Source organism: Drosophila obscura, unplaced genomic scaffold (genome assembly GCF_018151105.1).
Source record: "Drosophila obscura isolate BZ-5 IFL unplaced genomic scaffold, ASM1815110v1 contig_36, whole genome shotgun sequence".
Taxonomy (NCBI): Eukaryota; Metazoa; Arthropoda; class Insecta; order Diptera; family Drosophilidae; genus Drosophila; species Drosophila obscura.
The window spans coordinates 2,988,101-3,001,194 of NW_024542824.1; the positions used below are offsets into that span (position 1 = coordinate 2,988,101).

The 13,094-nt window shown below is 45.1% G+C and overlaps 2 protein-coding genes across 2 annotated transcripts; both read right to left on the reverse strand.

Annotated features, from left to right (window-relative positions):
* Positions 1-1,218: 1,218 nt before the first annotated feature.
* On the reverse strand, positions 1,219-7,413 carry LOC121403809 (phospholipid-transporting ATPase ABCA3-like). Its single transcript, XM_041594786.1, has 6 exons — positions 7,342-7,413; positions 4,622-7,289; positions 2,538-2,679; positions 1,836-2,474; positions 1,691-1,756; positions 1,219-1,629 (listed from the first exon to the last, which is right to left on the reverse strand). Exons 1-6 carry the CDS (start codon positions 7,378-7,380, stop codon positions 1,344-1,346), a joined length of 3,840 nt encoding a protein of 1,279 aa, XP_041450720.1. The 5' UTR covers positions 7,381-7,413; the 3' UTR covers positions 1,219-1,343.
* A 2,613-nt stretch (positions 7,414-10,026) lies between these two features.
* Positions 10,027-11,445, reverse strand: LOC121404716 (phospholipid-transporting ATPase ABCA3-like). The gene is made up of 4 exons (XM_041594787.1): positions 11,342-11,445; positions 10,640-11,278; positions 10,495-10,560; positions 10,027-10,433 (listed from the first exon to the last, which is right to left on the reverse strand). The coding sequence occupies exons 1-4, from the start codon at positions 11,443-11,445 to the stop codon at positions 10,148-10,150; spliced, it is 1,095 nt and encodes a 364-aa protein (XP_041450721.1). The 3' UTR covers positions 10,027-10,147.
* Between the last annotated feature and the right edge of the window lie 1,649 nt (positions 11,446-13,094).

The window sequence follows — 13,094 nt, forward strand, 5'->3', positions numbered from 1 at the left end:
CCTTACATACGTTCATTACTTTATTTAGACGCGGGTTGAAAGTAACTTTCGAATAGCAGCACGTAAGCTTGGGTTTTTTTTCGCCTCTACAGCCGCCGTCACAATTACATCCAAAGATATTACACTTGCCATACGCGCAATAGCTTCCTTTGGCACGCGAACCATCCGAGCAACGCCCATTACTCCTGGCATGGCAGCAGTAGGCGGTCACACCGCCAATGAGAACTAAAAGCAGTAGTACAGTCAAAGAATTCATAGTCTGATCTATGCGATTGCGATGGTTTTACTATTGGGTTGGATGATACTATACTTTCGCAAATCGTTTTGAAATCTACTATATATAGGTTTTATCTAATTTGGTGTGTTACGCTTCTAATGTGGTGTGTCCATGAAATTGGTGATTTTTTTATTTTCGCTTACATAACCCACACAACCCTTCACGCACTTCGCCCCATTAACACATCATAATTATACCCGTACTCAAAAAAGTGTTAAGGGGTATTTTAGATTTGTGGTAAAAGTGGATGTGTGTAACGCAGAGAAGGAAACGTTTCCGACCCCATAAAGCATATATATTCTTCATCAGCATCAATATCCGAGTCAATATAGCCATGTCCGTCTGTCCGTCTCGATGATCTCTTAGATCTCAGAGACAATGAGAGTTAGGGCAACCAAATTTGGTTTCCAGACTCATGTGATATCCACTGCTACAAGTGTATTTCAAAATTTCTCCCGCCCCCTTCCGCCCCACAAAGGACGAAAATCTGTGGCAGGCACAATTTTAAAGATACGATAAAACTGAAGAAAACAATTTTCAGTTGCTTCCCCACCTCCTCCAGCCAGAGACCACGCTAGTCATTGTCTTTCTCGCTCGCACACTCTGCCTCGTTCAGTGCGCGAGTGCCCGCTAGCGGAGGAGATGTAGAATATACATTGTGGATGTATTTGTAGATAACATATGTATTCTAAAATTCCAAAAAATCATATGCCCAAAAATGTGTATATACTGACTGAGTACGGGTATAAGAAGAGTCGCGTCCCCAGAAGCGACTCACACGTTCCTTCTTGTTATTTATGCCTTTGATACTGTCATCCGTGTAATGTTAGTGGAAGGAGTTATTACTACAGCAGTGACATTTCGCCATATCTCTTAGGCAACTTAGGCACACACTCCTTAACCTCTTCGAGTACTGGGTAAAAAAAAAAATTAAAGTGCGGACACTAACAAAATGGCAGAGACGCTCCTCAAAAAAAGAACTCCGAAAGCACTTTATTTTAGTCGAATTCCCTTATGACAGCCAGCTCGCTGTCTGCCCGCCCTCACTCGCTATATTTCTACAGGGCTATGTCTTGGTTAACCTAGTGGCCCGGCTATTATCTTTATCAGATTTCGGAGAATCCTTTTTGGTGGGACGACTCTTCGGTTGCCTGTTTTGATTCTTTTGTTGTTTCTTTTTGTTCGCTTTCTTCTTGGCAATGTCCAGAAATACATCTTCCAGCGACGGCTGCGTCAGAGAGTAGTCCACCACCTTCCAAGGGCTGCGATTTCTCTCAACGTATGAGAACACCCTCGACCATCTCATTTTGGCAATGGGTATGTGGTAAGTGAGCCTGCCACCAAACTCTTCCCTGAATGAGCAGTCATTACGAGTGAGGTGAGTATGTTTGGCTGGTCTGAAATGCAACTTACTCTAGCGATGCCGTGGGAAAGTCCGATTCCATTTGATTCTTTACCTTCAGTACCGTGTACGCCATGCTGTGTGGGTGGGTGGGTTTCGTGGGGTTATCTCTTTACGATCTGGAGATCGAATACACTTTAAATGGGCTGGTCTCACCTTTCCAGACTTCCGGTATCCACATGTAACTTGAGCACCAGACACTGGGCAAACTTATTCTTGATGCGCTGCTGGGATCCCAGGCAATGAATTTGCCCATCCACCATAATGGCCAACTGCGTGCAGAGGGCCTCCACCTCCTCCATGCTATGAGAGCTGAGCAGCACCGCCTTCCCCTTGTCCCGCAGCGAGGAGAGGACATTCCACACATGGCGCCGGGAGGCCGGATCGACCCCAGAACTGGGCTCGTCCAGACAAATGAGCGATGAGCCCTCACCGGCCACCGCTGCGTTTAACTTTCGCTTAGTGCCGCCACTGTAGTCCTTGACCTTTTTGTCGAGGTGCGCAAAAAAGCCAAAGTCGGTGGCCAGCTTTTCCGAGACTTTTTTGAGGAGATTCCGGCGTGTGCCGCGCAGCAAAAGGAAGATCCTGAGTGTTTGACGGCCTGTGCAGAAGTCGAAGAGCGTGTCGTGCTGGGGACAGTAGCCGATCTGCCGCCTCGCTGCCGTGGGGCGGAATTTCATGCTGCAGCCTCTGACGTGAATACTCCCCATCGTCATAGCACTGTCGCCCACAATCATCTTGAAGGTTGTCGTTTTACCGGCCCCGTTGGCACCCAGCAGACCAAAGCACACGCCCCTGCAGTAAATTGGGGATTGGCTTTTAAGTAATTGTTATTGCTGCACTTGAATGACTACTCACGACTGGACAGCGAAGGATATTCCACGTACGGCAGCCATGCAGCAGTATCTCTTTGAGACCCGGCTCAGGACTAAAGCATGCTCCTTGCGATCCTCGCTCGACATTTTACTTATCCTTTCGGCCGCAGCAGTCACGTCTTCATCTTCATAATTGATTGTTGCATTTTGTTTACAAAAACGACCAAAATATTTATATATATATACAACAATATACCACAACGTGGTACTGTATTCGCCGAAAATCAGCCACAACAAGTAGCAACTACCAGAAATAAGCATATACCTCACCTCCACCCAATCCAGAATGTCTGTAAGAAAAAAAGCAAACATATAAATATATATTTTTAAATTGTTAACCATGTTATTCGGGTTTTTTGAATTAAGTCACTAATTCCTTAAAAATGTAATATGTGACCAAGTTTTGTATGCAGACTCCTTTTATGTCCAAACTTCGCGCTGCCCACACAAAAGACGAAAATCTGTGTCATCCACAATTTTAAAGTACGAGAAAATAACCGTATCCCCTGCATTGCCGAACCTGAATCAGATCATATCATTACTATAGCTAGAATGAAGAAATTATTATGCAGTTGCTACGCTTTCTAGCTCAAACACTCAGTCAGTATATCAATTTTTGAGCTGATTTGTGTAGAATTTTAAAAAATTTTACATTTAACTTTTTTTGCTACATCTGTTATCTACATCTAAAATGTATATTATACATCTAACATGTAGATTCTACATGTACCATTTAGATTATACATCTCCTCCGCTAGCGGGCGCTCGCTTACTGAACGAGGCAGAGCGTGCGAGCGAGAAAAGGGAATGGGTAGCGTGGTCTCTTGCTGGAGGTGATGGGGGAAGCAACTGAAAATTAATTTCTTCATTCTGAGTATAATTATGATCCGATCTGAAACAGATTCGGCAATCTGGTAGATATGGTCATTCTCTACGATACTGCGTTTTTTGTTTTATCGTATCTTTAAAATTGTGCCTGCCACAAATTTTCGTTCTTTGTGTGGGCGGAAGGGGGCGGGGCAAAATTTTGAAATACACTTGTAGCGGTGTTATATCACATGAGTCAGGAAATGAAATTTCGTTGCTCTAGCTCATATAGTCTCTGAGATTTAGGCGCTCATCAAGACGGACGGGCGGACGGACGGACGGACAGACGGACATGGCTCTATCGACTCGGCTATTGATGCTGATCAAGAATATTTATACTTTATGGGGTCGGAAACGTTTCCTTCTCTGCGTTGCACACATCCAATTTTACCACAAATACAATTTGCCCCTAATCTCTTTTTGAGTACGGGTATAAAAAATGGAAATTTTAACATTCCATTTAATAAAAGGTCACATATACTGACTGAGTACCAGGTATAAATGTAGGGGCGCGGCTTTTGCCGCGACGCACAACGTTCCCCCTCGTTTCTTGTTTAATTTAATGCTAAACATGTTGGGGGTAAACAAAAGTTATATCGAAAGATGCTGTAAATTTTTTAAAAGTTCTCACATCAAAGCTAATGAAAAAAATTAGGACTACATTAATTTTGATAATAAAATCGTTAGAAAATTATTTGGAAATTCATATATATTTAGGTATTGCGATTTTTGTAAATTCTTTGAATGTTTGTGTTCATTGTGTGTGTCTTAATACTTACCTAGGCAAGGGCAAAATTTTACGGTTTTTCCCGTTAATGCGGTGGTCAATCCGGGAGTACAATACAACTTTAATTCGTCTTGCATTTCTTCAAGAGGCACGGGAAGGAAATTGCAATTTATAACCCTTTGAAAACAGTTGATTACCGCAAATAATCCAGTAAACACAGGATGAAGGTAAAACACTTTTATCATTGGTCCGATAAAAGGTAAATCATTTAACATGTCCCAAGCTACTGTCATAAAAAAGGAAAAACCCACACCTACAAAGAAAATAAACAAAGGAAACGTTGGGAGTACAATTTTAGTCTGCGGACTAAAGTTAAAAAATAATACCGAATATAATGTTGATGTTTGCAATTATGATAACGGCTGTGCCAGCATCTCTGAAAAGGCTTGCCATAATATAGGTAAAGGGCAGACCCGCCACTCCGATGATCATGAGTATCGACAGCATCTCCCCGGGATGGCACAACTCGTGCACCGCCAGTATCAGTGTCAGCGCAAACGCAAAGTAGAGGGACAAGTCGATGATAAAGTGGGTCAGCCAGTAGGTGGCCAAGCTCACGCCAGACACCTGCTGCTGCATCCGTATCTGCGTTACCCTCTCCTGCGCCACTGAGATGGAGAATATCGCCAGGACAATGGACAGATATAGCAAAACATAAATGCTGGCGCTCACAATCATTATCATTCGATTCTCAACTTGACTCAACCCTTCGTAGGGGGCATTGGTTACCTCTATGCTCGCCTCGGGACCCACCATCGCTTTCGCCATGGCGTTGAACGCGAGGCTGAGCGACACAGGAGCACTATGCGGGAACAGACGCTGTCTACACCAGACGATTGTTTCTTGGTCGAAGGTGGCTGCCGCTATAAGACGTTGCTTCATTTCGTATATTCTCGCGGGCGTTCCTTGCACCTGTGGGCCGATGTAGTCTATTACATTCTGGCTAATTCTTTCGACGGTGCAGTGATGCTGGGCCAACTCTTGGTAGGCATTGGCTATATCCCGCACAGGGCGAGTGTCCGATGTTGATTGCAATATTACTTTGACCTCCTCACCATTATAATCGGCCAGAGTAAGAGGAAGTCTGGCCAGAAGTGCGCTCGCCGATGGCCTACGAATAAGAACTACAACGAAGAGAACTATGGGCAGCAGCAGCATAACCAGAAACATCCATTTCTTATCATATGTGTAGAGCAGCTTCTTCAGCAGCATGGCCTCCCACTGGCCCAGGTAGCGCAGGAAACGGTTCGGATGACGGCTCTGCTCTTGGCCCTGGCTCTGCCTCTGACTCCGCCTCTGCTGAACCGATCCGCCACCGCCGCTAGTGCGAGCCCCAAGATCTTCCGCGCCGTGCGACATAAATATTTCTGAAAGACTGGTGGAGCTAAGACCGAATCCCACAACATCCAGCTGCTCCTTCTGTTGCTCCAAGTCGTTGAAGAGTGACCCAAAAGATCCCAAAAAGCGGTGCGGCAGTCGATAGGACACGTCCGATCCAATGTTGCTATGAGGCCGCGTGTTGGGCACGTGGGCGGCTATCAGTTGGGTCAACCTGGACACATTGCAGTTGGGTCCCTTCTCGCAGCTGAGCAGATAGCTGGTCTCGTTCTGTTTCTTGAGGAACGCCAATGTGCCCAGGCAACGGAGCCGGCCATCGCTTATGATGGCAATGCGGTCGGCCAATACCTCGCCCTCGTCCATTTGGTGGGTGGTGAGCAGAACAGTGCGTCCCTGCTTCTCATCCAGCAGCAGCTTCCAAAGTTCCAGCCGCGAGTTGGGATCCAGACCCGAGCTGGGCTCGTCGCAGAACAGAACCTTGACGTTGCCGCACAGGGCACAGGCCAACGCAAGCCGACGCTGTGTCCCCCCAGAGAGACGCCGAGCCGCGGTGTTGGCCTTTTCCTTAAGGCTTAGCTTCAGCAAGTACTTTTCCACCTCCTGTTTGACCGCTGCCCCCTTGAGACCCCTGAGCCGGCTGTAGAATCGAAGGTGACTGGCTACACTCAAACCAGCAAAGAAGACGCTTCTCTGCGGACAAATGCCCAAGGATCGACGGGCCTGGAGGTGTTCGGTTTGTATGTCGTAGCCATTGATGATCGCCGTGCCGGAGCTGGGTTGAATGGTGCCCGTCAACATTTGTATGGTCGTGGTCTTGCCAGCTCCATTGTGTCCCAGGAGCACCGTGATCTCGTTCTCAAACAAATCGAATGTGAGGCCAGCGACCACCTGTCGTTCGCCAAAGCTTTTGCTGAGATTTTTTATTTGTACACCAGGGGTTTTGCCTTTGGCGCTGGCATCCACGAACTTGGAGGTCTTACGCTCTGGAGACTTATCCGCAGAACGTCGCTCCTCATCGGTGGGTTGGACAGGGAACCACCCGGGCGGGGATAATGATACTACTCGTCGTATGTTCTTGGTCGGACACCAGAAGCGCTTGGTGCACGGGAAATTCCATGGCTGTGGCATGCCAAACTCCCCTGGCCTCACCCGCTCCATGTACAGGCAGATGAGGATCGAGATCAGGCTAAACAGTATCATGAGAAACAGTATCGCACCAACGCTTATGCTGTCTCGGGCCCATGACGTCTGAAAGAGATTGCTCCACTGCAGGCCAAAACCCGCTTGTTCCCATGCGGCAATTCGATCCATGACCATGTTCATGGCTGACACGACGAAAATGCTGCACAGGATGTTCAACAGTGTTCCAGTACTGTCTCTGCTCGTGACAAAATTGGGCCCACTACTGGCTATGAACAGAAGTATGGCAATGAGGCCACACCAATTGCTGCGAGCGCAGCAGCAGCTGACCAGGAAGCCGAAACATATGAAAGAGTGACTGCACACAAGCAGACAAAACAGAAAGACAGACCAGTCGGTATATGGGAGAACGGGCATGTCGGCAAATGGCCACCCCTCCTCACCGGGTAGACCGATCATCGTCCAAAATATAGTAATAGCTAGCGATATTATGAATAGAACTATCATGGACTTGACATACCAGGCCAGCCATTGGAGAGAGTTGCTTACGTCGGAGATGTTCAGCATATCCTTCAGCTGAAGCTCCTTTTCCTCGACAATGCTCTACAAAATGAAACAGTTAAAGAACTGCTAAAAGAACAAGACTTAGTCTTACCTTAACATCCATTGTGAACGGGCATAAAAAGGCACACATTAAAAATACACCAAAATAGTTGGACAATGGTATAAAAATATTCTTATCATATAGTGATTCCAGTTTTGGTCGAATAACAGTTTGGGTCGAATTCTTTTTCTGCAGGTACTGTAAGCTGAGTTCCGTCTGAAGAAAAAGAAACCCACTCTTTATGTAATATGTTCCTATTTCGTTCTGCGATATCCGGAGATTTATCTTAAAATGGTCTTCTTTGGTGACGGGAAAGCGCAGAGCAAACCGGAATCTATGCGGCAATTCGGATATATCAGACCACTCGTCGGGAAACTCTATGCCGAACGCCCCTCGGTACGAACTATTTTTTGTAAGCGCTTCATCCAAGGCCTTGGCATCGACAAAGCCCTGCACATGGACCGGATTTTCATCAGAATCAACTTCAGAAAAGGATACTCCTGTGACAAGCAACTCAAGAATTGCATTTTGCGGCGAGTAACAGAGGATAATTCCGCTTTTTTGAGCACACACAATGAACACAATATTATTTAATTAGAAGTAGGTTTTCAACTTACTATGGTAGCATAGGCTGAAAGTTTTCGTTTGAAACGTAGCTTGTGATTGGCATGGCTTGCCCCCACATAAAAGGCACCAGCGGAATTGTAAAAGATAATATTATTAAACAAGCCAACTGGCATTTGCGCCCCAAGAACACACATAGATTTTTCCAAAATATCAATAGAAACTTCCTCGGGCACGACAAGACTTCCGGCACTTGCTCTTCATTTGTCATGTTTTATATATGTAACGCAGTCTGAAATCAGTCAGTGTTGTGGTAGGAAATATATAAGCCACTCGTTAATGGAATCCTTGGAATCCATTAATGGAATCAGATCCCAGTGTTGTATTTACTTATGCAAGATTTAATACATTATATAATATCGTAACGAATTAAGTGAGACTGAGACTAATGTTTTCCACAAATCGACGAATAAATTGGCAGAACTAACTAGATTTCAACAAAAAGTAATCGTACGAACACTCGTATGTAAATTTATTTTAGGGATAAGGGGATAAGTTGTAGATCCTTGTGTCATGCACACAATCAGTCGTAGAGGACAGACTGACTTTTCAGAGAATTAGGTTTTAAAGCCAATCAATCCTATAATCAATACTAGATCTGGTATTTATATAATTTGTATTTTGGTATGCTATGCTTCGAATGTGGTGTGTCCGTGAAATTGATTTGTTGATAACAACTAACTAGAAATGTCTAAACCTTTGTTTCGTGGAAGAAAAGCTTCGTCCAAAGAAGTTACTTTTTTATTTGCACAGATGGTCGTTAAAATAAGAATGACGTCGTTGACAAAGTTAGTATACTTTATTTTCTGCAACCTCCGTCGCAGTTGCATCCAAACACATTACAGGGGCCATAGCCACAATAAAATGTTGTGTAAGTTCCATCATTACATACGTTCATTTTTCTATTTAGTGACAAGATGAACCTATTTTTCGGATAGCAGCACGTAAGCCTGGGTTTTTTTTCGCCTCTACAGCCGCCGTCACAATTACATCCAAAGATATTACACTTGCCATACGCGCAATAGCTTCCTTTGGCACGCGAACCATCCGAGCAACGCCCATTACTCCTGGCATGGCAGCAGTAGGCGGTCACACCGCCAATGAGAACTAAAAGCAGTAGTACAGTCAAAGAATTCATAGTCTGATCTATGCGATTGCGATGGTTTTACTATTGGGTTGGATGATACTATACTTTCGCAAATCGTTTTGAAATCTACTATATATAGGTTTTATCTAATTTGGTGTGTTACGCTTCTAATGTGGTGTGTCCATGAAATTGGTGATTTTTTTTATTTTCGCTTACATAACCCACACAACCCTTCACGCACTTCGCCCCATTAACACATCATAATTATACCCGTACTCAAAAAAGGGTTAAGGGGTATTTTAGATTTGTGGTAAAAGTGGATGTGTGTAACGCAGAGAAGGAAACGTTTCCGACCCCATAAAGCATATATATTCTTCATCAGCATCAATATCCGAGTCGATATAGCCATGTCCGTCTGTCCGTCTCGATGATCTCTTAGATCTCAGAGACAATGAGAGTTAGGGCAATCAAATTTGGTTTCCAGACTCATGTGATATCCACTGCTACAAGTGTATTTCAAAATTTCTCCCGCCCCCTTCCGCCCCACAAAGGACGAAAATCTGTGGCAGGCACAATTTTAAAGATACGATAAAACTGAAGAAAACAATTTTCAGTTGCTTCCCCACCTCCTCCAGCCAGAGACCACGCTAGTCATTGTCCTTCTCGCTCGCACACTCTGCCTCGTTCAGTGCGCGAGTGCCCGCTAGCGGAGGAGATGTAGAATATACATTGTGGATGTATTTGTAGATAGCATATGTATTCTAAAATTCCAAAAAATCATATGCCCAAAAATGTGTATATACTGACTGAGTACGGGTATAAGAAGAGTCGCGTCCCCAGAAGCGACTCACACGTTCCTTCTTGTTATTTATGCCTTTGATACTGTCATCCGTGTAATGTTAGTGGAAGGAGTTATTACTACAGCAGTGACATTTCGCCTTCTGCTATCTCTTAGGCAACTTAGGCACACACTCCTTAACCTCTTCGAGTACTGGGTAAAAAAAAAAATTAAAGTGCGGATACACTAACAAAATGGCAGAGACGCTCCTCAAAAAAAGAACTCCGAAAGCACTTTATTTTAGTCGAATTCCCTTATGACAGCCAGCTCGCTGTCTGCCCGCCCTCACTCGCTATATTTCTACAGGGCTATGTCTTGGTTAACCTAGTGGCCCGGCTATTATCTTTATCAGATTTCGGAGAATCCTTTTTGGTGGGACGACTCTTCGGTTGCCTGTTTTGATTCTTTTGTTGTTTCTTTTCGTTCGCTTTCTTCTTGGCAATGTCCAGAAATACATCTTCCAGCGACGGCTGCGTCAGAGAGTAGTCCACCACCTTCCAAGGGCTGCGATTTCTCTCAACGTATGAGAACACCCTCGACCATCTCATTTTGGCAATGGGTATGTGGTAAGTGAGCCTGCCACCAAACTCTTCCCTGAATGAGCAGTCATTACGAGTGAGGTGAGTATGTTTGGCTGGTCTGAAATGCAACTTACTCTAGCGATGCCGTGGGAAAGTCCGATTCCATTTGATTCTTTACCTTCAGTACCGTGTACGCCATGCTGTGTGGGTGGGTGGGTTTCGTGGGGTTATCTCTTTACGATCTGGAGGTCGAATACACTTTAAATGGGCTGGTCTCACCTTTCCAGACTTCCGGTATCCACATGTAACTTGAGCACCAGACACTGGGCAAACTTATTCTTGATGCGCTGCTGGGATCCCAGGCAATGAATTTGCCCATCCACCATAATGGCCAACTGCGTGCAGAGGGCCTCCACCTCCTCCATGCTATGAGAGCTGAGCAGCACCGCCTTCCCCTTGTCCCGCAGCGAGGAGAGGACATTCCACACATGGCGCCGGGAGGCCGGATCGACCCCAGAACTGGGCTCGTCCAGACAAATGAGCGATGAGCCCTCACCGGCCACCGCTGCGTTTAACTTTCGCTTAGTGCCGCCACTGTAGTCCTTGACCTTTTTGTCGAGGTGCGCAAAAAAGCCAAAGTCGGTGGCCAGCTTTTCCGAGACTTTTTTGAGGAGATTCCGGCGTGTGCCGCGCAGCAAAAGGAAGATCCTGAGTGTTTGACGGCCTGTGCAGAAGTCGAAGAGCGTGTCGTGCTGGGGACAGTAGCCGATATGCCGCCTCGCTGCGATGGGGCGGAATTTCATGCTGCAGCCTCTGACGTGAATACTCCCCATCGTCATGGCAATGTCGCCCACAATCATCTTGAAGGTAGTCGTTTTACCGGCCCCGTTGGCACCCAGCAGACCAAAGCACACGCCCCTGCAGTAAATTGGGGATTGGCTTTTAAGTAATTGTTATTGCTGCACTTGAATGACTACTCACGACTGGACAGCGAAGGATATTCCACGTACGGCAGCCATGCAGCAGTATCTCTTTGAGACCCGGCTCAGGACTAAAGCATGCTCCTTGCGATCCTCGCTCGACATTTTACTTATCCTTTCGGCCGCAGCAGTCACGTCTTCATCTTCATAATTGATTGTTGCATTTTGTTTACAAAAACGACCAAAATATTTATATATATATACAACAATATACCACAACGTGGTACTGTATTCGCCGAAAATCAGCCACAACAAGTAGCAACTACCAGAAATAAGCATATACCTCACCTCCACCCAATCCAGAATGTCTGTAAGAAAAAAAGCAAACATATAAATGTGAGAAGGCTGGGTCGCGCACACAAGTGCAGACCTCCCAGAGAGAGCTGAGAGCAGGGAGAGTAAAGAGGAGATCGCGAGAACGTCAGCCGACGCCGCTCAGAGGCCTCTCGCCAGTCCGTAGTCAGTCGTCGTTTTCGTCAGTCGTAAATAAAATCAGTCGTACTTAAATCAGTTGTCTTTCGCTTATAAAAACATATCTAACAAAGCTGTATCCATTACTTATATATCTCGTTAATAAACATACATTTAAATACAACCTTTCACATTTGGGGGCTCGTCCTGTTTTGAATGAGCGGTTAGTAATGATAAGTGAAAAAGTTGCCTAAAGTGGATGGAGCATTTTATTGTGATTTCAAAAAAAAAAAAAAAAAAGAAGAAAAGTCGTAAAGTTGTACAGTCGAACAGTTGTGAAATTACAGTATTTGCCCAAAAAGCGAAAAATTATTCGAAATTCAAATTTTGTGTTGCGGCGTGCATACACATACGAAAGAACAGAAAAGGAGCGAAAAATAGTTCGATCAACCTCGTTATTTTCGGGGGTTGTTTTGTGTCGGTGCGTAATATACATACGATCGTCGAAAAGTAACGAAAGAGAACAGTTCGGTTCGCTTGCTCGCTGTTTTGTCTGCTCGTAATACACACACGAACACAGACATTCGGAAAAGAAGAACGAAAGAGAACGGCTCGGTCGACGTCGTTGTTGTGGGTACTCGTTGTGTCGGTTCGCAAGAAAAAAGAAAAGAACAGCTCGGTCGCGTCGCTCGCAATACATACACAAACGTAAAATAAAAAGGAAAATGCCGAGAACCAGACGTACGCCGTCGAAAAAAATCAACGAAGTGGAAACAAGAATCGAAAAGGAGAATCTGCTGCTGCTAGATGAAAATTTGTCCGAGACGGAGCTAGATCGCGAAACCGGGCTGATTCCAGAGGAAAACAAGGTAGCAATGGCTGAGGGAAGCGTGGCAAACATCGACGCCAGGGTGCAACAAATGATGCAACTGTTAACCCTGAAAATAGAGGTAGATGAACGCAGAGATAATCAAGTGAAAATATCGGCGAGTAATTTCGAGAAAATTCTGAGCGACTTCGATGGATACTCTATCCCTGTGCAACAGTGGTTCGACATTTTCGAGAATAATGCGGAGGCTTACGAACTGTCGGATAAACAAAAATATGTTCAGGCCCGAGGCAAGATGTGTGGCGCTGCTAAGCTTTTTTTGGAATCCGAGTGCGTGTCTAATTTTGACGATCTGAAAGACAGATTAATAAGCGAATTCGAAAAGAGTACAAATAGTGCGGATATTCACCAAATGTTGAGAAATCGTAAAATGCTGAAGTCGGAGACATTCCATGAGTATATGCTAAGCATGAAAAAGTTGGCAAGCGTCGGCAGTGTTGAAGAGGAAGCAGTA